General features: G+C 42.1%; 1 protein-coding gene across 2 annotated transcripts; it reads left to right on the plus strand.

The window, feature by feature from the left end:
* Window positions 1-244: 244 nt before the first annotated feature.
* Window positions 245-7,426, plus strand: LOC122561239 (prolactin-releasing peptide receptor-like). Of its 2 annotated transcripts, none has more exons than XR_015760906.1 (2): window positions 245-455; window positions 4,731-7,426. XR_015760906.1 is itself a non-coding variant. In XM_043712849.2 (2 exons), the coding sequence occupies exon 1, from the start codon at window positions 737-739 to the stop codon at window positions 1,790-1,792; it is 1,056 nt and encodes a 351-aa protein (XP_043568784.1). In that variant the 5' UTR covers window positions 245-736; the 3' UTR covers window positions 1,793-1,809; window positions 4,731-7,426. The 2 variants fall into 2 exon arrangements, 1 of the variants encoding a protein (XP_043568784.1); XM_043712849.2 differs by having other exon boundaries at window positions 245-1,809.
* Window positions 7,427-26,109: the final 18,683 nt, after the last annotated feature.

Genomic DNA, 26,109 nt, shown 5'->3' on the forward strand with positions numbered 1-26,109 from the left:
ATTTGTTTGAGGTGGACCGCCGTGCTAATACCTTCCACCAATGGCAGGCAGGGGACTGGCTGTACCTTCTCATCAAAAGTCAGAAGAAAAAACATTCGCGAAAAAAAAAAGCAGCAGAAGGAGGAAACAGAACTGACCGGAGTCCAGACGGAGCCGACAGAAACAGGGCTGTATTGGACAGGTCCGGAGACACACCTTTGTACTGGGGTAGGGGGGGGTGGGGGGGTCTCTGACTGAGTTCACACGGAGCTAGAAAGGCAGCGAGAGAAAGCTGGGACATACACACGCACACACACAAACAGAGAGAGAGAGAGAATCTCCTCCCTCACTCTATCAGACCCAAGCGCTTTCATCCAGCGAACACCGAGCAGACTGTGAACAAAAAGCAGGAGAGAGACAGACAAAATAAAAACCACTCGGGGATTCAGCCGAGCTTGAACTGAGCAAAGAAAACCGTAAGTAATTCATACAGGAGAAGGATCGGTGTGCGAGTAGGAGATAATTTCCACACGGTTCAGCCCGCGGGGATAGCGTTGGTGGGCCCCACTGCTGTGGGACTTCGGGTCGCTTGTGGTTTCTCTCTCTCAGCACCAGCCCAAAAGTCCAAAGTTGCAACCAGCAGATCGGAACTTTGGCCGGAAAGCTTTGGGAACAGTCTCTGGAAACCCTGCAGGGGGTTGGTTGGCAGAGCGGGCACACAGAGAAAGAGAGGAGAGAGGATTTGCTAGAGGGGCCGATGGAGCAGCGGGCAGCCGGCCTGGCCCAGGGGGAGAATCGCAGCTCCCGGCTCAGCTTCCTGCAGGAGTTCGCCAACCTGTCCTCGCTGTTCCAGGGCATCCAGCTCATCCAGGAGTTCAAGCCCCTCATCATCCCGTGCTACGCCCTGGTGGTCTTAGTCGGTATCCTCGGCAACTACCTGCTCATCTACGTGATCTGCAAGACCAAGAAGATGCACAACACCACCAACTTCCTGCTGGGCAACCTGGCTTTCTCAGACATGCTGATGTGTGCCACTTGCGTGCCCTTCACCCTGGCCTATGTCTTTGAGCCCCGGGGCTGGATCTACGGCAGGTTCATGTGTTACTTTGTCTTCCTCATGCAGCCAGTCACTGTCTTTGTCTCAGTCTTCACCCTGACTGTGATCGCCGTGGATCGCTACTATGCCACAGTGCACCCCCTCAGGAAGAGGTTGACTATCCCCGGCTGTGCCTACCTGCTGGTCACCATCTGGCTGCTGGCATGTCTGCTGACAGCCCCGGCCTTGGTGCACACCTACTACGTGGAGTTCTTCCACCAGGACCTGACCATCTGCGAGGAGTTCTGGGTGAGCATGGAGAAACCCAGGCTGTTCTATGCCTACAGCACCCTGCTGGCCACCTACGTGCTGCCCTTCTTGGTCATCTCGCTGTCCTACCTCCGCATCTCCGTCAAGCTGAAGAACCGCGTGGTGCCTGGCAACATCACCCAGTCCCAGGCCGAGTGGGACCGGGCCAGGCGCAGGAGGACCTTCCGCCTCCTGGTGCTGGTGGTGGCCGTCTTCGGTCTCTGTTGGCTCCCCCTGCACCTCTTCAACATGATCAAGGAAATTGACTTTGATCTGATCGACAAGCAGTACTTCAACCTCATCCAGCTGCTATGCCACTGGCTGGCCATGAGCTCGGCCTGCTACAACGCCTTCATCTACGCCTGGCTCCACCACAGCTTCAGGGGCGAGCTCAAGAAGATGTTCACCTGGCGAACCCAGAAGGTGGCTCCCACTGCTCACTGTGTGATGGCCAGTGTGGTCCTGTAAACAGAGCAGGGTTCCAGGTGGGGCCATACAACATCATCTCTCAATACTAACCGAGAACAACTAAGACTTGTATGCCAGGGACTGATTTTGCTGAAGCTGCTCAGATGCTGCCTGAACTGCTGTGCTCTTCCAGCACCATTGATCCAGAAACTGATAATCTGGGGAAGACCTGGCAGTATCTGTGTGCTGGTAGTGGGAAGGAGCAGGTGGCAGGTTGAGAGGCAGGGGGAGCACAGCCGACAGCAAAAGCAACAAAGTTATGATGAACCCTTCCAGAGTTCTAATTCAACCTCAGTTGGAATGCAGAGTATGGGAGAGACAGGTTCAATCCTGCCCTTTTAAAATTGAGTTGAATAACAATTTGAAAAGAAAGGACTTGCAGACTTGCAATGATGAATACAGCTAGCTGAGTAGTCATCATGGATAGCCTACATTGGCAAGGCAGGTCGAATGGCCTCTCTCTGTGCTGTTACCATTCTCAGACTGTAAGAGCAAAGGAGTGAGAGGGTTGGGAAACTCAATAGATCACAACAAGTTTTGACATGGTTTCCAGAAATGCTCTCTTATGTCCCAGTCTCCCAACTTTCAAATTGTTTTTTTAGAGTGGTAAAGCACAATATGAATCTTGAATGCTGCCCCAATTGTACTGAAATGTTTATACAACAGGCAATGATCAAACATTGTTGATGTGTTCTATGAAAACAAGTGTCTTAATTGCATGCTGAAATGTGAATTATATATAAACCATAAACTGCAGCACAATACTAGTAGGAGTATGTTAATGAATATAAATATCCTTTATCAACTGTTGGGAGATGAAACTCTTGAGCTGTTGAGATTGCACTGCCTGAATAAGAGCCATAGGGAGGGAAATTAATGCACCTTCAACATTAGCTTTATGAGACCATTGTCAGTAAAGAATATTTCCTGGCTGAGTTCAGATGAATTGCCCACAAGGTCTGTTTACGCGGACAGTTCATTAATTTGCCTTATTCGATGCAACGTCATACTTTTCTGTCACACAAATTAAGCTAATGAGAGAGATGGTATTATTAAAATGTGATGCAGAGGTTCTCTAAGACATCCTTGATTACCAAGGGTGATCCACCGTTCATTGTTACTGCCATACCAGCTCTTTTTAAGGACTGTGATAGACCAGGATGGGAACTTCTGCATTAAATAAAGACTGGCAGACGAAATGATTCTGATCAATCTGCCTACTTTCCTCCCACAGTATCATTGACATTGCATGTGAACCTACTTGCAAAACAGCTTGCGATGCCAACAGCAAAGCTGAAAGATTAGTAACATCAATCTGAGCTGAACTGAAACAGAACAGATTGTGACAGAGTCTTATTCCCACTGGGTAATCAGAGAAATTTACTTTCTTATAAAATCGACCTTTTATAAGCTTGTGGCCAGAGTCACTTTAATTCATATTACTGTTTCACTCCTTGTCCCTTCTCCTGTTCTTCATTCTTTGAGTTTGTTTATTTTTCATTCAATGATTGCCTTCTGAAATTAAATGTTTAAGCGTTACACTGTCAATAATGTTATTGATTCTGAGAACTTAAAAGGATGCACCTTTCTGAGAGCAAAGGCCAGTAAGTTGGAGGACAATATAAAACACCAACATGACTGATATATGAAGCAATGTGATTCCTTGGTTATTTAGTAATGGTCATTGTATTACTCATGTTTGACGTCATACCATTAACACATGTATTTGTGCTTAAAGTTTTACATTTCCTCTAAACCCATAGAGTAGATTCTTCAATCAGCTGTTAGTTGGTAACATACTAATAGCTTCTGCTTAATCATTAATATGCTGAGTTCAATTAATTTTATAGGTGTGAGCAAGGTCAATCTCAAAGATATAGCCTGACATTAGTTGTTCACTAGAATATGATAAGGTGTTACGTGCAAGTAGCTCTTAATGAGTTTTGCCCAGTGAGCAAGGATGTGAAATTGGGGTGGGAAATGCCATACAATTTATACATCAGTCAGACCTCAGTTGGTCACACCCTGACCTCTGAAGCAAGAGGTTATGAGTCCCACTTCACAAATTCAGCACCATGGTTGATTGGTTGATTCTCCCATGCAGCACTGAAGGAGTGGCTGCGCTCTGAGGTATCGTTTTCAGATGAGATTTAATCTGTGGGCCTGTCTGCTGTCAAGCAGATACAGAAGATTCCATGGCACAATTTCGAAGAAACCAAGTAGAATATTTTTGGTGTTCTGGCCAGTATTTTTCAATCAGCTGTTCCTTTAGAAATTTTGATTTATTTGGTGTTTTACCTAATTTCTGCTAGCCAGAGTTTGTTGTTTGCAAATTAACTGTTTTGGTTCCTACATTGCAGTGGTTACTACATTTCAAATCTATTGAATTGGTTGCAAAATGCTTTGGAATGTGTTACAGTTACAAAAGTTGCTATGTAAATACATTTTTTTCTAGGTTTGCTTATCACAGAATATTAGACATAATTTTATCTGGGCTGGGTGATGGCTGAGCTCCATATTAGCATATCTACTTAAAAAACTCACGTGTAATGTCACTGAGCTCCAATATTAAAATAATTATATATAGACTGATGGAAAAGTGGCTGCAGTACAAAACCCAATCAGAAATCTAGATTGGTGAAATGATTAAAAATTCATTGTAATTAATGACTAGTAGACAAGCAGGAGGCTGGAAGACCACAACAAGATAGGCAGCATCAGGAGGTGGAGAAGTCAACGTTTTGGGTATAACCCTTCTTTAGTCCTGAAGAAGGGTTATACCCGAAATGTTGACTTCTCCACCTCCTGGTGCTGCCTGGCTTGCCGAATTATTCCAGCCTCCTACCTGTCTACTTTGGATTCCAGCATCTGCAGTTTTTTTTGTCTCTAATATAATTAATGATTATATGGTTTTTTAATTCTTACATTTTATTTCGAGCCCTTAACTGCGAATGACTGTTTGCAACATCTACGATCACAATTGAAAAGAAATAATTTAATTAATAAAAGGATCCACATATTTCATCAGTTAGGAAGATTGTTTGGCTCAATGCTAGATTCTGATTAAAAATTGTGAAGAATACTTCCTATCTGTACGATTCCTCGATTGTTCCAGAAAACTGGAGTACTCATACTGGAACATTCAGCTTGATCACTTGACCAGTACTGTTGATGAACTGTCTGCAATCCAATAATAGATGATGCAGCTTGACTCCACAATCAATCCACGAAAATGTAAACTGACCCTCAAGGTTCAGTCAGACTTTCTTCCTATTGCTGTGGGCCCTGTGGGAATCCATAAACCAGAACAACTAAATGAACTGAAACCCTCCAACTCCCACGCCCCATCCGCAACACCATAAAGTGAAGAAATTACTTGGCAAAATTTCACTTTTTGTAAATTGTACTTTAACATGAGTCAGTCCAAACATCAATTAAATAATAATTAACAGGCAAATCACAGTCAAAACAAAAAATAAAATTATACTAGAACAATAGACAGTCTTTGTTCTATCTAATAGAGTTAATAGGCAGTCTACTGTATCTATCCTACTTTTAATCATATTGTTCCTTCCAGCAGAATATCAAAGCCTTTCCTTCACACATTTAGCTTGTTCACTGCAGGCAACAGGTTCAATATCAACAGGGTTCCACCTATGCAATCATCATATAGAGTGTGCTTCTTTCCAGAACCCTCCTAACCCTCAGCTCCCATCGAATTGTGATCCACCAGAATGTTACTATTTAAGCTTTCCCCTTTCCATTTTGTACCCATCTTCAGTACAGCTTCTGTATTTTAACTTTCTGTTCGTAGTTTCCAGGTCAAGGGTCTCCAGGCCACATGACTAGTATTGTCTGTTACCACAAAATTATAATTGACCCTTTTACAAGTGCCACATATGCTTAAATGTCCCTTTCAATTTGAAATATATATATGTTTAATATAAAACAATTGCGGATTCCTCTGGGTCAAAAGCCATCACAGTTCAATGGGTTTAGGTTTGAGTTTCTCTCCCCATGGCAACGGGATGCCACGGATACATCTCTAGAGATGCTTATCCAGATTTAACTTTTTGAGTTAAAGTTATATTTCAGTACATAGCTGTGTGTAAGATTCAGAGTTTATGACACTGTACGTCAGCCCTGTTGAAGGTTGCTTTTTTATGTAATGTACATATGTTATTTATTATATCAGATGAGACAAGGCCCACATTTGTTGCCCATCACTGACTGCCCTTGAGGTGAATGGCTTGGTAGACCATTTCAAAGCACTAACCTAATTGTAGCCACAAAAGCTAGTGCATTGATGACCAAGTAACCACTGTTGATCATTATCGAAAACTACCTGGTTCATTAATGATCTTTAAGCTCGAAAGTCTGCAATCCTCCCTTGTCTGGCCTACATGTGACTCCAGACCACAGTAATGTGGCTGACTCTTAATCTGCCTCTGAAATAGCCAAGCCAACCTCTCAGGGTAATTAAAGATCAGCAATGAATGCTGACCTTGTCAGCGACACCAAAGGACTTGCCCTGTGCTGGCTGTTCCAATACAGCTCTGAACGAGACTGGCTTCTTCCTGAGTGAACCGAAGAAGCAGGTGAGAGTAGAAAGTGCTGTCTTCAGCAAGATTGTTAAGCCCATGACTGAATTAAGAGTGTGGTTCTGGAAAAGCACAGCGGGTGAGGCAGCATCTGAAGAGCAGGAGAATCGATGTTTCAGGCATAAGGGCTTATACCCAAAATGTTGATTCTCCTGCTCCTCAGATGCTACCTGACTGGCTGTGCTCTTCCAACACCACACTGTTCATTTCTGATCTCCAGCATCTGCAGTGCTCACTTTCTCCTACATGACTGATTTAGTCACCCAGTTGTGGACTGCCATAGGATCAGTGGATAGTGAACAGTTGAGGGGAAAAATCCCAGTGAATAAAGATGGACATGATGTACTGGTTGTACTGTATATAAAAGATTAGTCAGAGCAGACTGTGTAATTCACCAGTTGTACTCACTTTCCCAAATTAATTAAGCAGCAGATTTGTAAAGCATCATGAAGAATCTGGGGAAATCAGGAGTCAAACTGGAATGGGCTCACCCCTGCCCATTAAAGAAGGGTGTTTAAAAAAACAGCCTGTTCTACCCTCCACTTGTTAGGAGGCATTATTGGCCTTCTTTGGACATCTCTTTAGAATGCCACACTAGCAAATCAAATCATGAATGAGAGCCCCTCATTAAATCCCATTCATCACCTTCCTGGTGGATACTGGAAATTTTACTGTAATCAGATAAGTTGTGAAACCCAATTATATTTAGGTTTTGGACCTAAATATTAAGGCACAGGAATAATTTGAACTAGCCTAATGGAGCAAATAAATTTCTACCCCATATTGTTCTTTGTTATCAGTCTGTTTTTATCAAGTTGTAAGCGGGGAGGTACTTTGCTAATTACACCAATGGTTAATTTCAGATCATCGAATTGCACTTGATATTGGCAGCACCTGTCACAGCTGTTTGAAATATAGTGGGGGGGAAATGTATTCGAATGTGAAACACGTGTGTTTAATGTTTTTGTGGATGTGACTCACTCCTAAGCGTCTGGTTTAATCTGTATAAATAAAGTGCATTAATGAATTATGATTGTGGTGTGAAAAGAGTTATTCGCAATAACTAATAGAGTCCGTCGTCATGTTTGCTTGGGTGGATGGGCAAGGTGATTGGGCTGACTATCCAATGTCATCAAGCCAATTTGCACAGGACTCATTTAAATATGGTTTGTGTCTTTTCCAGCACTGGCAGGAAAAGAACTTTGAAAAGAACTGGCACATCTTCAAAACATTCCTGCCATCCTGAGGCAGCCTTATTATTTTGTGCAAATTTCTGCTGCTCTGAGATACTGCAACAAGTCTCAGTAACTCAGCGGTGGAAGTCCTATTGAGCAAGAGAGGACATGCAGGCAATCCTCTGGTCCTCAGACAGTCAGCTCTCTCCTGATTGCCCAGAATCTTTGATGCCTCTTCTCCAGGGAACTGCCTGGGCACTCACAGCCCAAATCCCACAAGTTCAATGAGAGTCAGAGCCCAATATCCTGTTCCCATTGTAAGAGGAGACCTGCAGAGCTGCTTGTCTGTGTTTGTTTAGTTACCAGCTCCCAGAGCCATTGGGAATCCCACAATCCTGGTCAAACCATCATTCACTCTGTTTGCCATCCTGTACAAGAGGGCGATGCACTGTCCTTTGAGGCCACCCTGAGAAATATGGGAGATAGCTCCTAATACAGCTGGCCTGAATGCATAACAGTTTAAGGTGGTGGTGGTGCTCTCGATAGGGCCCTCCTCAATCCAGTTTGATTCTCCAAACGGATTCACACAGTTCAAGGACCAGCTCCTTGTTGAATCTGAGTGGGCCCAGGTCTGAAGGCCTAGTTTAAGGATAAGTGCTCCTGAGACCTCGTCTGTGCAGTGGACCTTCCCTGAAAAGCCAGGGAAGGGTCCATACAACCGCTCCTTTTCTGCAACCTCTGCTCCTTCTCATGGTCATATTGCAGAACAAGAGAAAGAGGACTGCATATTCTGGAGATCAGAGTCGAATAGTGTGGTGCTGGAAAAGCACAGCAGGTCAGGCAGCATCCGAGGTGCAGGAGAGTCGACATTTCGGGCATAAGCCCTTCATCAGGAATGCAGAGCAAGAGGCAATGAAACTACAGACCCCATACCTCAGACAATAATTCAATGTGTTCCCCTTGATTTTAATAACCTATTCCTTAAAATCATCATCATAAAAGACCAAAATATTTCCACAAAGCTGCCTAAGAAACAAATCAAAAGCACGTCAGATGCATGTTGGCGTCTGGATCTTAAAATACTGTTAGTACCCGGGCTCTCAACAGTTGACCCCAGGTTATATACTGGATGACAAACAGATACTCTGAATGGATCATCATGATCACAGTTTGCAAATACAGCTTTGACTCAGCTGTTGCAACTACCACTTCAGCAGCTTTTGCCACATGGATACCCAGTTGAGCACCACTCTCAGCAAGGAGTACCCAACATATCCCACTTGGACAACATTAGTTCCAGTGATAGTGCTATGGATTTGAACCCCATATTTCTTCATCAGTAAATGAAGTGAGGTTCTGGATGTAGGTTTGCTTGCTAAGCTGGAAGGTTCATAGCGAGCAAACCCACATCCAGAACCTCAACCTGAGTTACAAATCTTCTCAAAATTTGCAAATGAAGTGAGGATCGAAGCAGATTATTAAAGCAACAAGGAGAGTACATAACTGCCAACAGAATAGTTTATTATGCACTGTTCAGGGAATTATTACACACTTTTGTTATTCTGAGGCAAAATGAATTATTTATTTAATCCTCACTTTGTTGTATGTGCGTCTTTCACCCCGCTCCCATGATGAGGCAAGGTTTTCATTATTTACAAACTCTACAGCTATGAGATAATTAGATTAGATAACTTACAGTGTGGAAACAGGCCCTTCCGCCCAACAAGCCCACACCGACCCGCCGAAGCGCAACCCACCCATTCCCCTAATTTACCCCTTTACCTAACACTACGGGCAATTTAGCATGGCCAATTCACCTAACCTGCACATCTTTGGACTGTGGGAGGAAACCGGAGCACCCAGAGGAAACCCACGCAGACACGGGGAGAATGTGCAAACTCCACACAGTCAGTCGCCTGAGTCGGGAATTGAACCCGGGTCTCTGGTGCTGTGAAGCAGCAGTGCTAACCACTGTGCCACCGTGCCACCCCAAATCCAATTCTTGGATTAAATTTTCTTTCAAAGACGAGAGTGAGAAATCTTATCAACATTGTTATAAAATCCAAGGATCCCATTTGCAAACTCAGAGTTATTAATATAGTTCTGCAAATTAACCAACAAGAAACACATCACAGCTTGAAGGGTCAGTTCCCTGAACTGAAATCCTGCTGTTTTATTTTGTTTGCTTGAATACAGAAAGCCCAACCAATTACAGGCTAATAATAATTCTTATCACACAGTTCACAGAACTGCCAGAACACTTTAACTGTAGCTACAAATACATGAATCAAACGTCAAGTAACACTTTCCATTATTATCAATTTCTTTTTTCAGTCATAGGATGTAGGCATTGCTAGCATGGCCTGCATTTATTGCCCATCCCGAAATGTTCTTGAGAGGGCGACTCTATGACACATTCTTGAATGGCTTTAGCCCTTATGGTGCAAGTACACTCTCAGAATCATTAGGAAGGAGTTCCAGGATTTTTACTCAGCAGCAATAAAGAAAAATGACATAGTTCCAAATCAGGATAGTGTGTGGTTTGGAGGGGAACTTGCGAGTGCAGGCATATCCAAGCATCTGCTACACTTATCCTTCTAGTGGTAGATAGTACAGGCTGCAAAGGTGCTGGCAAAGCCATCTTCAGTGAGTAAATCTTGTAGATAGTACACACCACTGCCTCTGTTAGAGAAATGAATGTTCAGGGTAGTGGATAGATTTCCAAGACCTACAGTGAGGCTGAAGGACATTGCAAAGCTAGGGAGTGTGTGTGTGTCGAAGTGAGGGTGGGGGCTGGGACAATGAAGGCATTTAAAGACAAATATGAGGAATTTGATTTTAATGTGTTCGGAGCAGATTGGTAATCCTGCTTAGTTCGGCCGGAAATGATATCCCAGGTTTTGCAGCTGCTTTCACAAAGCCAATAATGTTAGTGTCATTCAACACATTTAGGGAGCACAATTCCGCTCAAAGTTCCTTTTGTCTGAAAACAACCCTTTTTTAACCAACTGAAGATTACCGTTTGAAGGAAGGAAGGTGGCTATATGTTTGTCTAAACCTCAAAACATCAAAAAGTGGAGCACTTACTGTTCATGGTGACAGTCTCTACTATATGGAGCATGCACCACAAGATGTAGCTACAATAGTGAAGCCAAGGGCCATTCAAGAAACAGCAATTCCGTTGCCTTGAGAACATCATTGTTCACAGCAGCTTTAAGACAACAAAAGCACAATTTAAAGGTTTTATAAGATGGAGTCTGACAGGAGATACAAGAATTTAAATAACATGATAAGGTTAGGATATGCATAATTTAAACTGTTGATTTGACAGGAAAGTTTATTGAAACCACAGACGCAAGATTTTATTTGAAAACTCAAGGACAAGGGTGTGCATTGTGTATTTAACTGTGAAAGGTGGGAGGGCACCCATTTTACCTGGAAAGAAGTAGGAATCCTTTATCTGGGCTGCAGCAGGAGACCCTCAAATTTGTCAACAGAATGCATGAAGCAATAAGGTTGGTAGCAAAAATAGTCTGCAGAGATAAAGCAGCTACTTTGCTAATGAACAGAACTTAAAAGATGTAAAATACTGCAGCATTGCCATTATGTAAAAGCAGAACCTTTACTAGAAGAAAATAATATAGCATTTCTATAATATTGAGCTGAAAATCTTGCAAACACAAGAACAAGAACACAGCATTGTAATAGTGCAGAATTATCAAACCTTGTCGACAGACATGTACAGCAGAATTGATGTAATACAAAATTCAGCAAACTACTGACAGTGTCAATATGTCACATATTTAAACCAGCTTTAACCTCTTAAGAACAAGCAGCCACATTAAGAAATATGATAGAATTTAATGTCAGAGATAAGTCAACAGAGCACAGGATTAGACATCTTGGAGAAACCAGTTCTTAAAATCTTGGAATAAAGTGCTAGATCTCAAACTGAAACTCGCAAGTAAACCATTGTATTCAAAAGGAGCTATAGCTGATCATGTATAACTCACCAAAACATGAAACACATCAAGAAATTTCAATAGCTTTTAACAATTACTTTCATCTGAAAACAAACAAAATTATTGAATATGTAGCATTTATTGGAAGATTTTAGTTCCCTAGTGAATGTATGGGTAATTTTATTAATGCTTTGTGGACAATTGTGACTGTGGAACTTTGAAATCAGAGTTTGAAATCAAATGAAACATTATTGTTGTCGCTATCATTGGTGATTATTTGTCAGATTTATTGCAGCTCAAGAAAGAATGGACTTCCAGAAAATATAAACTGATTGTGCTGGAAGCAGAAGCCAGGATGATTCACAGACAAATCCTGCAAGGAGATGGACAAACTTATCAGAAGATAGCAACAGAATCTGTCACCTTATAAAGGAACACACCACAAAATACATACATGGTAAGACAACATGAAGCCAAACAGCAGATGTTAACAGTCAGAGTCAATCTTTTTGGAATAAATTAGAACTCATGAGCACAAGCAGATTTCAGCTCTGACAAAAGAATGCTACATTGATAAACATATCGGTCAATTCCAGAGGACGTGCAGACGTGGGAACAGATTCAGCACAGCACAAAGTGCTCAATTTGGAGAGCAATAACCACTAGGAAAGATACCTAAGGGATTCCTAAGGGAAACAAGTGATTCAACAAATATGAATTTGACAAAACTTCTTCATAGCAATGGATACATCATTAACTTTAACCTTGTTACAAGGCAAGTGTGTCACTAGCTTAATACTGTACATACGATGGCTGACAAAATAGAAATGACAATCTACAGAAATGAATCCATATGTTACAATTCAAAACATAACATTTCTACCATAACACTAACACAGAGTGTATGAAAGATGAAAATGTATACATAATTTACAATCTGCATTTCTCAGTTTGCATACCTTGTCTTCAACATCCATGAGGTATCAAAAAGAGTTTGGTTAGTTCCAAGAGAACAATAGATCCGAGAACAAACTGTTGTTGACCAACTGGTAAAGATGCAACCAGTAGAAGATTTTATTTATCTACCTGGACTCAAAAAAGGAGAGGTTCTATTGGCATCACTTAGATTAGTAGAACAAAATTGTTTCATACTCTCACGGGAAATCTGTGATTTTAGAGAATTAGCGGAAATGATTTCCATTCTACCGTTATTGAAGACCCTACAAAAAGCAAAACACAGCAGTGTTCTCTGGATGAAGTAAATACTGAGAACAAGAATGAGCAGTGTAATGTGCTTGAAATCATTGATGAATCTTTAATTCAAGTTGTTCAGATACCAAAACATTCTTGTGAACAAATTGATACGACAGATATGACCAGATGATGAGCTAACACAAGTTCTAAAGTAATATTTCAATTCTTTGTCTTTCAAAGAAGAATTATCAGCACCAGTGATAGAGATAATGCAAAGTGAGCAGAATCCTCCAGTACCATGGCAGAGGAAGTGAAAATGTTGAATTCACCAGGAAAGAGTGAATGAAGGCATGTTATCTACTCAGCAAGTATAGTGCCTACATACTTTAACGCTGATGTATCAGCAGATTAGAATGAAGATTTGCTTGCACAAAATGGAAACATGTTGCTTGTAGCTCCATGGAAACCAGAACAACATCTATGTATTCAGGACACAGTCAATAACGAGATACTCCCTGGTTTAAAAAAATCCAGAATGCTGCAAGAATGAAATTATTTGTTTCAACAGAGTAGTTGGCTTCCATCATGGACATTCATGAGATAAATGTTCCCCAAGTAATTTTATGGAGCAATTACCTGAGTTATAAGTGAAGAGGTTCTCTGAAAAGGGAATTCAGGTAATTACATTTCCTCCAATTAAGGTAGTGGACCGACTATCAGGTTTAGCAAGTACAACATCCTTTGGAAAGATCATCCAAGAAGTTAAAAAAGAAAACCTCTAGTGCAGAAATGATGAATAGAAGATCAGAATCAAGGTCAATAGACTTCAGGCTTCACATGTCTTTAGACCCAATATAAAGGAAGGAGGATTGGTTGCAACACTATACCCAAACCATGCGCTGGTGGAATACAGTCAAATTAGTACCACGGGTGATGGGGATAAATGTACTGTCAAATTAGCCTGGGCTTATTTGATGGAAAGGTCCAGGAAAGTGTTATTAACAGACTTTCCTCAGTCATTATCACAGAAAATTAGAATTACCCGAGTAACCTCATTCTTCAAATTCTCTCACTAACCAATCTCTTGGCCATTCGTTCCTTTTTTGATTTGGTGCTTTATTGTTTAATTATGCCATTATAATTTTCAACGGGATATTTTTGATAATTGAAGCACTGATTAAATGCATTTTTTTGTCAAGTAATCAGGAGAATGGCGTGTAATTTAAAAGTGGCAAAAGGCAGCTTAGACTTAAGCACTTTACACAGAGATTGGTGAATGCATGGACAACACTGCCAAAGATTACAAGGAGATTAACTAGTAGCAAGTTCAAAAGAGATGAATAAATGGCTAGGGACAAAATTGAAAAGTGAGGTAGGAGAAATATTTGATATTATCTAGATACTGTGAATGGCCACATGGAACATATGAATTAATGCCATGATGTGGAGATGCTGGTATTGGACTGGGGTGGAAAAAGTCCGAAATTACACAATGCCAGGTTATAGTCCACCAGGTTTATTTGAAACCAGAAGCTTTCAGAGCGTTGCACCTTCATCAGTTGAAGTCCACTCTGAAAGGTTGTGGTTTCAAATAAACCTGATGGACTATATCCTGGTGTTGTGTGACTTCTGACTTTGTCCAAGAATAAATGCAGTCTTATGAATTTTTATATTGTTAATCAGCAATATTATCAAGTTATTTTAAATCTATATCCACATGGAAATCAGTTTATCTTGCCTAGAGATAATTCATTGACTATAATCACCTAGGTGTAATAGTGAGAGCTGAGTTCCAGGCAATAGTGATTATTATCATCCTGAAAGACAGCTGGAGATTGAATAGATGTTCCTACCACTTCCAGTTTCAAACCCCATGGTCTTCACTGAAGCAAACTCACTGTCCAAGAATTAAGAGGAATGACATTGATTGCAGATTTATTTTATTCTTTCCAGGGAAAAGCCAGCATTTATTATCCATCCTTAATTGTTCTTGAGGTTAATATTTCACTGTACAACGTAATGAAATGTAGCTGAAATGTTACAGTATATATTAAGGTATTTCTCAAATATACAAAGGTGATTCAGTTGCGAGGAAAAAGAGGCCTTTCTGAGTAAAAAATACAATTTAGTCTTGCTGTTTTATCAGGTTATTCACCACGCTGCAATGTAACATTAATCATCAGAAATTGGTCTCCAGAATTGCAGAATCGCAGACTTGTTAGATGCAAGACCAGCCAGAATCTTTGATCTTGTTGTGCCACAAGAATACGTCCTTTCAAATCACACCACTTACAAATGACGAAAATAGCACAGAGACATGAGGCTTTGCTCCAGGAGGGAACAGACTCTAAACTGAGAGGCACAAAAAGCTGCTTATATCAGATAATAGCAAAGTCGTCATGGCCCCTTACATGTTAGGTGTATTTGATGCTGAATTCAACATCAACTATAGTAATACTTCAATTGGTGCTTTTTGTTGGATCCTTATATTCTTTCAGGATAACAATATTTGTTGTCAAAGAATATTATCTCTGAAAATGTCACTATTGCAAGCTTTTCTTATCAAACCTGACTAACAGTATAACTTAGAAATGGTTTGGAATGTACTCAGTGTAAATATTGTATTTTACAGAAGCTGACTGAGTCAAAATCTTAATGTTTGCAACATATTGCTGATGAACACATCAATAACACAATCAGACATGGGCTACTGGACTTTTCTGAGCCATCTTAATTTAGAATGCATTTATGCTAAAACTTTTACATTGAAAGCAAACTACATCCTATGTTAAACAGAAGCAGAAATTGCTGGAAAAGCTCAGCAGGTCTGGCAGCATCTGTGGAGAGAAGTTAGAGTTAACAATTCAGGCTAAGTGACTCTTCCTCAGAACTGTTCTGTGAAAGATCACTCAATCCAAAATGTTAACTCTCATTTTTCTCCACAGATGCTGCCAGACCTGCAGAGCTTTTCCAGCAGTTTCTGTTTTTGTTTTTGATTTACAGCATCCGCAGATTTTTTTTCGGTTTTTATAGCACGGAAAAAGACCGTTCAGTCCACCTCGTCCATGCCAACCAGATATCCTAAATTAATCTAGTCCCATTTGCCAGCACTTGGCCCTTATCTCTCTAAACCCTTCCTATTCATACACCCATCCAGATGCTTTTAATTGTCATAATTGTACCAGCCTCCTTCACTGCCTCTGGCAGCTCATTCCACACACGCACCATCCTCTCTGTGAAACAGTTGCCCTGAGGTCCCTTTTAAATCTTTCCCCCTCACCTTAAACATATGCCCTCTCATTCTGGTTTCCCCATCCCAGAGAAAAGACCTATCCATGTCCCTCATGATTTTATAAACCTCTACAAGGTCACCCCTGAGCCTCCAACACTCCAGGGAAAACAGTCCCAGCCTATTCGGCCTCTCCCTATAGCTCAAATCCTCCAATTCCTGGCAACATCCTTGTAAATATTTTCTGAACATTTTCAAGTTTCACAACATCCTTCCGATAGGAAGGAGACCAGAATTGCACACAATATTCCAACAGTGGCCTAGCCAATGTTCTGTACTGTCGCAACATGACCTCCTAACTCCTGTACTCAATACTCTGACCAATAAAGGAAAGCATACCAAACGCCTTCTTCACTATCCTATTGACCTGCGTCTCTACTTTCAAGGAGCTATGAACCTGCACTCCAAGGTCTCTTTGTTCAGCAATATTCCCCAGGACCTTACCATTAAGTGTATAAGTCCTGCCCTGATTTGCCTTTCCAAAATGCAGCACCTCGCATTTATCTAAATTAAAGTTAATCTCTCAGCCCATGGCCACTCCTCAGCCCATTGGCCCATCTGACCAAGATCCTGTTGTAACCTCTGAGGTAACCTTTTTCGCTGTCCACTACACCTCCAATTTTAGTGTCACCTGCAAACTTACTAACCATACCTCCCATGTTCACATCCAAATAATTTACGTAAATACAAAAAGTAGTGGACCCAGCGCCAAACCTTGTGACACACCACTGGTCACAAGTCTCCAGTCTGAAAAGCAACCCTCCACCACCAACCTCTGTTTTCTACCTTTGAGTAAATCCTGCATCCAAATGGCTAGTTCTCACTGTAATCCATGTGATCTAACCTTGCCAACCAGTCTACCACGAGGGACCTTGTTGAGCACCTTACTGAAGTCTATATAGATTGCGTCCACCACTCTGCCCTCATCAATCCTCTTCATTACTTCTTCAAAGAACTCAATTAATTTTAATGTGACATGATTTTCCATGCACAGATTTTTACCTTTTATTTTATGTTTGCACAATTACTATGTAAATGCATTCTTAATCAGATCCCACCCCAATCACTGGTTGCATTACTAGAGTCCAGACCATTTCTCCAATAGTCATGAAAAGGAAACCAGTTCAGAGGAGGATGACCTGAATCAATTGTGACATGGAAGTGATGTGCTTGTGAAAGAGATTTCTCCAAAGCACTTGGGGGAGAAACAGATTAATGTAAATTGGGTAAAGCATTCTTTTCAGCTATGAAAGGGCAAATTAACTCTTCATAATTGGCAGTTAGACCAGTCAGAATTGTTCATGAGGAAAACTAAAGTTTTAAACAATTCTTCCAAAGGAAGGGGAATATTGGGATGAAGAATTAGAATGAGGAATAGAAGAGATCAGATTGAGGAAACACCTTCATATAAGATAGTGGCTCTTAAAGAGTTAATGTTAAAGTTGCATTAACTCCACCCATGCAATATAACAGAGTATCTGGAGAATCAGTTAATCTTGCTCAAGGTCTTGATGGAGGTAGATGTCTCATATCTGGCTCTTGATAGTTATAATTAGCCTAGTTAGTTCATATTAACTTATCTATTGCTACCAATCCAATAAGTTACAATTTGCTATGTAAGACATTTTAGTCATTAAAACAACTCCAGTAAGCCGGAGAGGGATAATATATTGCTTTTTAATGCAATTTGAAGTTTCACAGGAAAGAAATACACTGCAGTTTTGCTATTTAACTGAATTTAAAGCTTTTTTTGGAAGTATTGTTATAAAATGGAGCTTGAAAATCTGAATGGAGAGTTTAAAGCAGAATCCCCTCAGACTGAGTGATATGCGCATTCACAAGTCAAATGGGAAACTGTACGAGATTGGAAAAATGCGATTATTGACATCGACAAATAAAAATTCTGATTAGCAACCCAAGGTTCCAACAGAGAATCTTGGGTATGAATGGTGGGTCACACAAGAATGGTGAGTAGCACGATCCCTGTTTGCATGCATTTAAATCTCATTAATATCGATTCTCACCTTATTCATTTGGAGTCTGCTGTTTCTCCACACAGTGGAGGGAAACCAGATAGCATCATTTGTCAAATATGAAAATCATAGGGGGTGCCTGGCAGCTGGCATTGGCGGCACTTTCCTCGAGCTCTACACTCGGCTGGCATTTCCCAGGACTTCAGGACTTGCTCCATGGGCAGTGACCACCTGAGTCTCTGAGGTTTGTTATGGACCAGGCCAGACTTAAGAAGGTATCCTAGATCCCGACTGTTTCCCGTTTCCAAAGTAGATGTGAAGTGTCATGTTCCAGACGTGATGTGATTGGTCAAGCTATTCGACATTAAGGAAAACAATTTATTTAAACACTATTGTTAAAATACAAAGAAAATGAAGAGGAATTTTGAATAACAACTATTGGAAAACTTAACTTGTGGGTGGCACGGTGGCACGATGGCTCAGTGGTTAGCACTGCTGCCTCACAGCGTCAAGGACTTCATCCCATTCTCCCAGTTCCTTCGCCTACGTCATATCTGTTCAGTTGATGCCTTCTTCCAAAACAGCCCTGCCAACATTGCTTGCTTCTTCCACAACCACGGTTTCCCACTCATTGTGATTGATAGGGTCCTCAACTGCATCCAACCTATCACCCATGCTTCCACCCTTGCCCCTTCCCATCACTCACAACAGCGTGATCAGGTTCTCCTTGTCCTGATTTTTCATCCCACCAGTCTCCGCATTCAAAGGATCATTCTCCGCCATTTCAGACAACTCCAGCGGAACACCACCACCAAACACTTCTTCCCTCAGTTCCCACGTCTGCTTTTCACAGGAATCATTCCCTCCAGGACACTCTAGTCCATTCCTCAATCACCAACACCACCACCACCCCCCTTCCCATGGCACCTTCCCATGTAAATGCAGAAGGTGTAACACCTGACCCTTCACCTCCTCCCTGCTCACCATCCGAGAGACTAAACAGTCTATCCAGATGAAGCAACATTTCACCTGTACCTCCTCCAGTCTTGTGTATTGTACTTGTTGCACCCAATGTGGCCTACTTTACATCGGAGAAACCAAACACAGACTGGGTGACTGCTTTGCAGAACACCTCTGGTCTGTGTGCAAGCATAACCCTGCCTTCCTGTAAATGGCCATTTTACCACAGCGTCCTGCTCAGATGCCCAATTGTCTGTCCTCGGCATGCTGCAGCGCAAATTAGTGGAGAAATATCTCATATGCAGACTTTGGATCCAGTCCTTCAGAGTTCCCTATGCACCCTTGTCCCATGTACTTCTCGCATAGGGGGACTTCTACTGCCTTCCGAACATACACAAAGCCAACACACTAGGACATCCCATTGTTTCAGGCAATCAGGCAATGGGGCGCTGTGTGAGAACCTCTCTGGCTATGTCGAAGGCATCTTGAAATCCATTGTACAGGGGACGCCCAGCTTCTGTTGCGATTCTACAGATTTCTTACAGAACCTCAGCATCCACAGACCAGTCAAACCGGAAACATTCCTCGTCATAATGGACGTTTCAGCACTCTCCACCAGCACCCCCCACAATGACAGCATCACGGCAACAGCCTCAATACTCAACACCAACAACTGCCAATCTCCGAGCACCATTCTACAACTCATCTGCTTTATCTTTGACCACAACATTTTCACCTTTGACGACTAGTTCTTCATCCAGACACATGGAACAGCCATGGGGACCAAATTTGCACAGGTTTGAACAATACTTCTTCTCTAAGCAGGACCTCCAACCAACACAATACATCAGGTATATTGACGACATTTTCTTCCTCTGGACCCAAGGCAAGGAGTCACTGAAACAACTACACAGTGATATCAACAAATTTCATCCCACCATCAAACTCACCATGGATTACTCTCTAGTATCTGTCTCATTCTTGGACACATGCATCTCCATCAAGGATGAGCACCTCAGAATCTCAGTGATTTTTGGGAAGATTTGTCGCTCAGGTTGACATCATCCACCTTTAGAAACCACAGCCTATACATAGAGAAGTGGGACATACCACCAGCACTTCACCGGAGGCTCTCACTGATGATGTTACCTAGTTATGCTGACAAAACGACTAAAAACAAACTTTCCAGCTCAGCGAATTAACTTACATACTTACCTCAGTATCTGACTCTACTGCAAACCCACGGATAACCTCACAATGCTGCAGTTCTCTTGCTTCCACCCGAAACATATTAAAACAGCCATCCCCTATGGACAAGCCATACTCATACACAGGATCTGTTCAGATGGGGACGAACGTAACGGACACCTGAAGGTGCTCAAGGATGCCCTCATCAGAACAGGGTATGATGCTCAACTCATTAATTGCCAGTTTTGATGTGCCACAGCAAGAAACCATAATGATGTCCTCAGGAGACAGGCATGGGCTGCAGCAGATAGGGTACCCTTCATTATCCAGTACTTCCCGGGAGCCGTAAAACTATGCCTGTTCTTCACAGCCTGCAGCACGTTATCGATGAGGATGAGCACCTCACCAAGACCTTCCCTATGCCTCCCCTTCTCGCCTTTAATTAACTACTAAACCTTAAACAGATCATTGTTTACAGCAAACTGCCCAGCCTTCAGGACAACATTGACCACAACACCGTACAACCCTGTTATTGTAGCCACTGCAAGACATGTCAGAGTGTCGACATGGATACCACCATTACACGTGGGGACACTTCCCACCATATACGTGGCAGATACTCTTGTGACTCGGCAAACGTTGTCTATCTCATATGCTGCAGGCAAGGTTGCCCTGAAGCACGATACATAGTCGAGACTGAGCAGATGCTACGGCAACGGATGAATGGACACTGTGCAATGATCAGCAAGCAGGAGTGTGCCCGCCCAGTTGGGGAATATTTCAGCGGTCCGGGACATTCGGCCTCGGACCTTTAGGTGACCATCCTCCAAGTCAGACTTTGGAGCAAACAACAACGCAGGGTGGCCAAGCAGAGGCTGATAGTCAAGTTCAGTACCCATGGGGATGGCCTCAACTGGGACCTTGGGTTCATGTCATTACTACAGGTGACCCCATGACACTTTCACACACTCACACACACTCACACACAAGTGCACACACACTTCTACATACTTATACACTCACACATACACAAGCTCTCTCTCATATGCACACACGTGCACCCCCTGCATTCACACACACACCCCCTCTCACAGACTTATACCCCATCACACTCACACACATACTTGACCAAGCTTACGCACACATACACTCACATGCTCACTCTCACTCTCACTCTGTCTCTCCTGCATGCATATAAGTTTATGGGGTGAATTTGCTTTTGCAGAATTACATTTTATTTTGCTCAAAAACTGCATAAATCCATGTAAGATTCTGTAAGTCCCACTTTAGAAATAGAACCAGTCTGACTCAACATTGGGGCACAGACAGACTCTAACCTCACACTTTTAATGCATTGTCTGAACTGAGATGGCATGTATTGTTAGAAAAGCTCAAGTTATCCTGAGAATGCAACTTATAAGAAGTTCTGGGATTTACATAATAAAGAACCAAAACTAGCATGTCCCACTCTAAAAGATGAAAAACTTAATCTAAAATTTGTTGAATATGTCATGACAGCTCCATGACGCTGTAACCCTTTTGCTATAAATTCTGTGTCTTCTGTTCCACAATCACCTGATGAAGAGGCAGTGCCTTGAAAGCTAGTGCTTCCAAATAAACCAGTTGGACTATAACCTAATGTTGAGTGACTTTTTTTAACTTTGTCCATCTTCAAATTTAGGCACTTTACAGCCTTCTGAACATAATACTGAGTTCAGCACCTTGAAATGGTGAACTATTTCTTCCTTTTTCCTTCTTGTTATCATGTCCTCCCCTCCCCCCATCCCAATGTCTGTCCTTCCAAGTCTGGCAGGAGACACCATTGTCCTGCCATTCTCACATTCTGATCACTTGATCTCAACTCTCAACATTGTTTTCTCCATCAGCACCTTACAGCCACTACTGCCCCATCACCAAACTATCGCATAAATGCTGTTTCCTCCACACTCCATTTCAGCTGTGACAAAGTGTCACCTAGCCCGGAAACGTTAGTTTGGTCTCTGTCCATGGATGCTGCCTGACCCGCATTTATTGTTTTCATTAACCCGATGGGGTTGACAGGGAGTGCAGAGCAGAAAGGGACATGAAGGTTTAAGGAGGGGGTGAGGGGCAGGAGTGGGGGTGTCACCTAGGTTGAGATGCTGAGCCAGTGTCACCCAACCTCAGCCAAAATGCAAGAGCGCAATCCAAATGAGAAACGGTTGTCACTACACTCAGAGTGGGCAGAGTAAATGTTTCTCCCTGAAAGAGCGAGCTTTGTTTTTGTTCATTGTGAGGTCTTTCAAAGGGCAAAAGGATTAAACAGACCCTGACATTGTCGAGGAGAAAGACATCCATTATCACCCATTTCTATATGTGAGCCTTATACATTGACCTTCAGTGTCATATAAAACTCCTGGCTACAAACAGCCTTCACCACATCCTTCAACATGAAACAGAAAGCCTACTCATGGCTACAAACAATACATTAGTCTTGCCACATCCAGTGGTGAATGACAGTTGACAAACCAATGAACAATATCCAGGCTTGGGCTGACAAGTGGCAAGTGACATTCACACCACACAAATGCCATCTTCAATTAGAGACAACTGCCTTTGACATTCGATGGTGTTACCATCACTGAATACCCCACTATCAACATTCTGGGGATTACCATTGACCAGAAACCGCATAGAACTCACCCGAGAAGTATAGTGGCTATAGGAGCAGATCAGACACTAGGAATCTTGCAGCGAGTGACTCCCCAAAGCCTTTTCATCATCTACAAGGCGCAAGTCAGGAGTGCGATGGAATACTCCCCACTTGCCTGGATGAGTGCAGCTCCAACAACACTCAAGAAACTTGTCACCACCCAGGACAAAGCAACCCATTTGATTGGCACCACATTCACAAATACGTATTCCCTCCAAAACCATTGCTCTGTAGCAGCAGAGTGAACAGTCTATAAAATGCACTGCAGAAACTGACCGAAAATCTGGAGACAGCAGCTGGGATGTCACAAGTTACCCAGTAACGTGATGGTTCACTACGCATAGACTGTCTCTTCTTTGTACAGGTTTCTGGCTCATTATTGCCATTATTTTTGATATTTTTTCAGCAAACTCCAACATAATATCAGCCTCAAAATGGACTGAAGCTGCCGAAGTGATGAAATACAATTCGGGTGGAACCAAGATCTGAAGAGGGGACTGAGTGCTCCCTGCAACAGACAACTACAACAGAATCTCAATTAGAATAATAAACACATGAATCCTTAATGTGCAGGTGCCATTAAAATAATAGTCTCAGAATAGAATTCAACATGTTAATTGCATAATTCAGTTTGTGAAATTAAAATGTGTTTTTAATAACAATAATTCTGCTCAACATAATTTTCGTAATGTTACTAGTTGTAGCCAAACCATTCCATTTTAATCCCAAGCTTTCCACAGAAATCAATAATAACAAAGTAACTTTCTGGACGATATAGTAAGAATTATTATTAGATAATTAAGCATTCCAGGAAAGTATCCAAATGGTCTTCGCTCATTTGACAACAGTCTGGAATTGCATTTTTGAAAATTGCTTCTAAGAGGTTTTGCTGCTAGTCCTGAAGCCCTGTTTCTATTTTGGCTGCACTCAGGAAGGTGAGGAATATAAACTACCACTGATTGGAAATGGGGCATCTTTCCACTTTTAGTGTCCAATGTTTGTAAGAAGCCTGCCCAAGTCAGATATTGATGGAGGATTGTTTTGCTTTCTCCTCAAACATCACCTGCTCTGATGAAATTTCATTGTCCTAGAATGTTTCTCTGAATCTTTCCAGCATATTCTGATTTTATTTTAATTATACTTAGAGTCATAGAGATGTACAGCACAGAAACAGACCCTTCAGTCCAACCAGTCCATGCCGACCAGATATCCCAACCCAATCTAGTCCCACCTGCCAGCACCCGGCCCATATCCCTCCAAACCCTTCCTATTCATATACCCAGCCAGATGCCTTTTAAATGTTGCAATTGTACCAGCCTCCACTACTTCCTCTGGCAGCTCATTCCATACATGTACCACCCTCTGTGTGAAAAAGTTGCCCCTTAAGTCTCTTTTATATCTTTCTCCTCTCACCCTAAACTTATGCCCTCTCGTTCTGGACTCCCCCACACCCCAGGGAAAAGACTTTGCCTACTTACCCAATCTATGCCCCTCGTGATTTTATAAATCTCTATAAGGTCACCCCTCAGCCTCCAATACTCCAGGGAAAACAGCCCCAGCCTCTCCCTATAGCTCAAATCCTCCAACCCTGGCAACATCCGTATTAATGTTTTCTGAACCCTTTCAAGTTTCACAACATCCTTCTGATAGGAAGGAGACCAGAATCACACACAATATTCCAAAAGTGGCCTAACCAACATCCTGTACAGTTGCAACATAACCTCCCAACTCCTTCAAAGGCATTCCCAACTGCATTAGCATCCTCACTGTGGCCTTCCTTATTTCCTTTCTGTTCTTCTTTTTTGCTGAATCCCAAATATTTTTATTCTGTGACTGCACCAACAAGACAATGGATTCAGAAAGTCCAGGTTGATATCACATCAGCTTCCTGAAGCCAATGGAGGGAGGGACAACAGGTTGACATTCTCAGTCACCCTCCAGTCCTCTCCTCAGGATCGTGTATTAGACAATCCAGCAGATAGGCTGTAATGTTTATCATTCCTGTTTCTAAAATGGATGTATTTGCCCAGAGGAGGATGGGAGATCGCCATCTCTTATGTTGTCAACCTGAAGTTTTCCCACACCAGAATGTCAGGAGGAGGTGTGGAGAGTTTAGAAGCAGTTGCTTGAAGTTGGAACCGGACCAGAAGATGTCAGGAATGTTGTGCACAGTGACACAAAAGAGGAATGATCAGAATCCCTTCTTCCAATATGTCCAACAAGTTTTATTTGTGGTTTTTATGTTGCTGGAAAAGCTACACTTACTGCCCAACCTTATTTGGCCTGAGATACAGGAGCTTCTCTTCCATTCACCAATCCATGCTGATGTGAGATAAGGAATTCTTGGATATTGACCCAGGGATAGTGAAGCAATGAGGATGTATTTCCAAAAGATTTTGCTGGTACGGGAGCTTGATTATATTAGTTAATTTCATTTAGTATGAATAATCATAATGTATAGCTATCTGACCATGTAAACTCTTCCTGATCTCTTTGTTACTATAATTTCACCTTTAATCAACTAACTACCAAATGATCTTTCTCATTCTTATCATGCTTGAATCCTACACCACACCTCAACCACCACTCAGCTCAATATTTCACTAACTTTCTAGCCTTGAGCTCACTGGCTGCTTCTCCTGGCCAGTGCAATGAATTCAACATCTTTAAACTTCTTTACAATCATCACTTTTCCTCGTCTTCCTCAGCAGCTTTGACCAGCCCATTGACCTGCCATATCCCTTTTCTATTTCGGAGTCCAACCGGACATGAAAGCTATCGTTCATTATATTTGCAATTCTCCTCTTAATGCTTTCTGCCTTGCCATGTTGTTCTTCACCTAAACAAGTGTTTTTAAAAACGATTTCTTTAGGCTGACCTTAGGACCATCTACGTACCACCCAGACCCAGCGTCTCTGCAAAGCACAGTGAAACAGCTGGATATATTTAAGAATGTACAAATGCAGGTTCTGCTATTTTGCTTGTCCCAAGGTTCATATAAGGAGAAGGTGGCAAGGTGTTACAGTTTGCACAGCAGGTCAGAGTTGCTGTGACAACAAACACATCATCTGGAGCTAAGGACAGTTGTGGCAAAGGCTTCAGCCCATTCCCATTACCTGGCTGCCCAGTGATCCCTCCCAGCTGTTTGGCTGTGTTATAAACACACCTGCCTTAGCAATTAAGTCCTCGTGTGGGCTTCTGTCTCAGAGTGAGAATACCACCCATTGCAGCACAAGGCCTCTTACAATTACGTAGGGCTTCAGCGCAAATTGATGTCATTGCT

This window comes from Chiloscyllium plagiosum, unplaced genomic scaffold (genome assembly GCF_037043375.1).
Source record: "Chiloscyllium plagiosum isolate Xiang-an unplaced genomic scaffold, Cpla_swu_hap1 HiC_scaffold_22, whole genome shotgun sequence".
Taxonomy (NCBI): Eukaryota; Metazoa; Chordata; class Chondrichthyes; order Orectolobiformes; family Hemiscylliidae; genus Chiloscyllium; species Chiloscyllium plagiosum.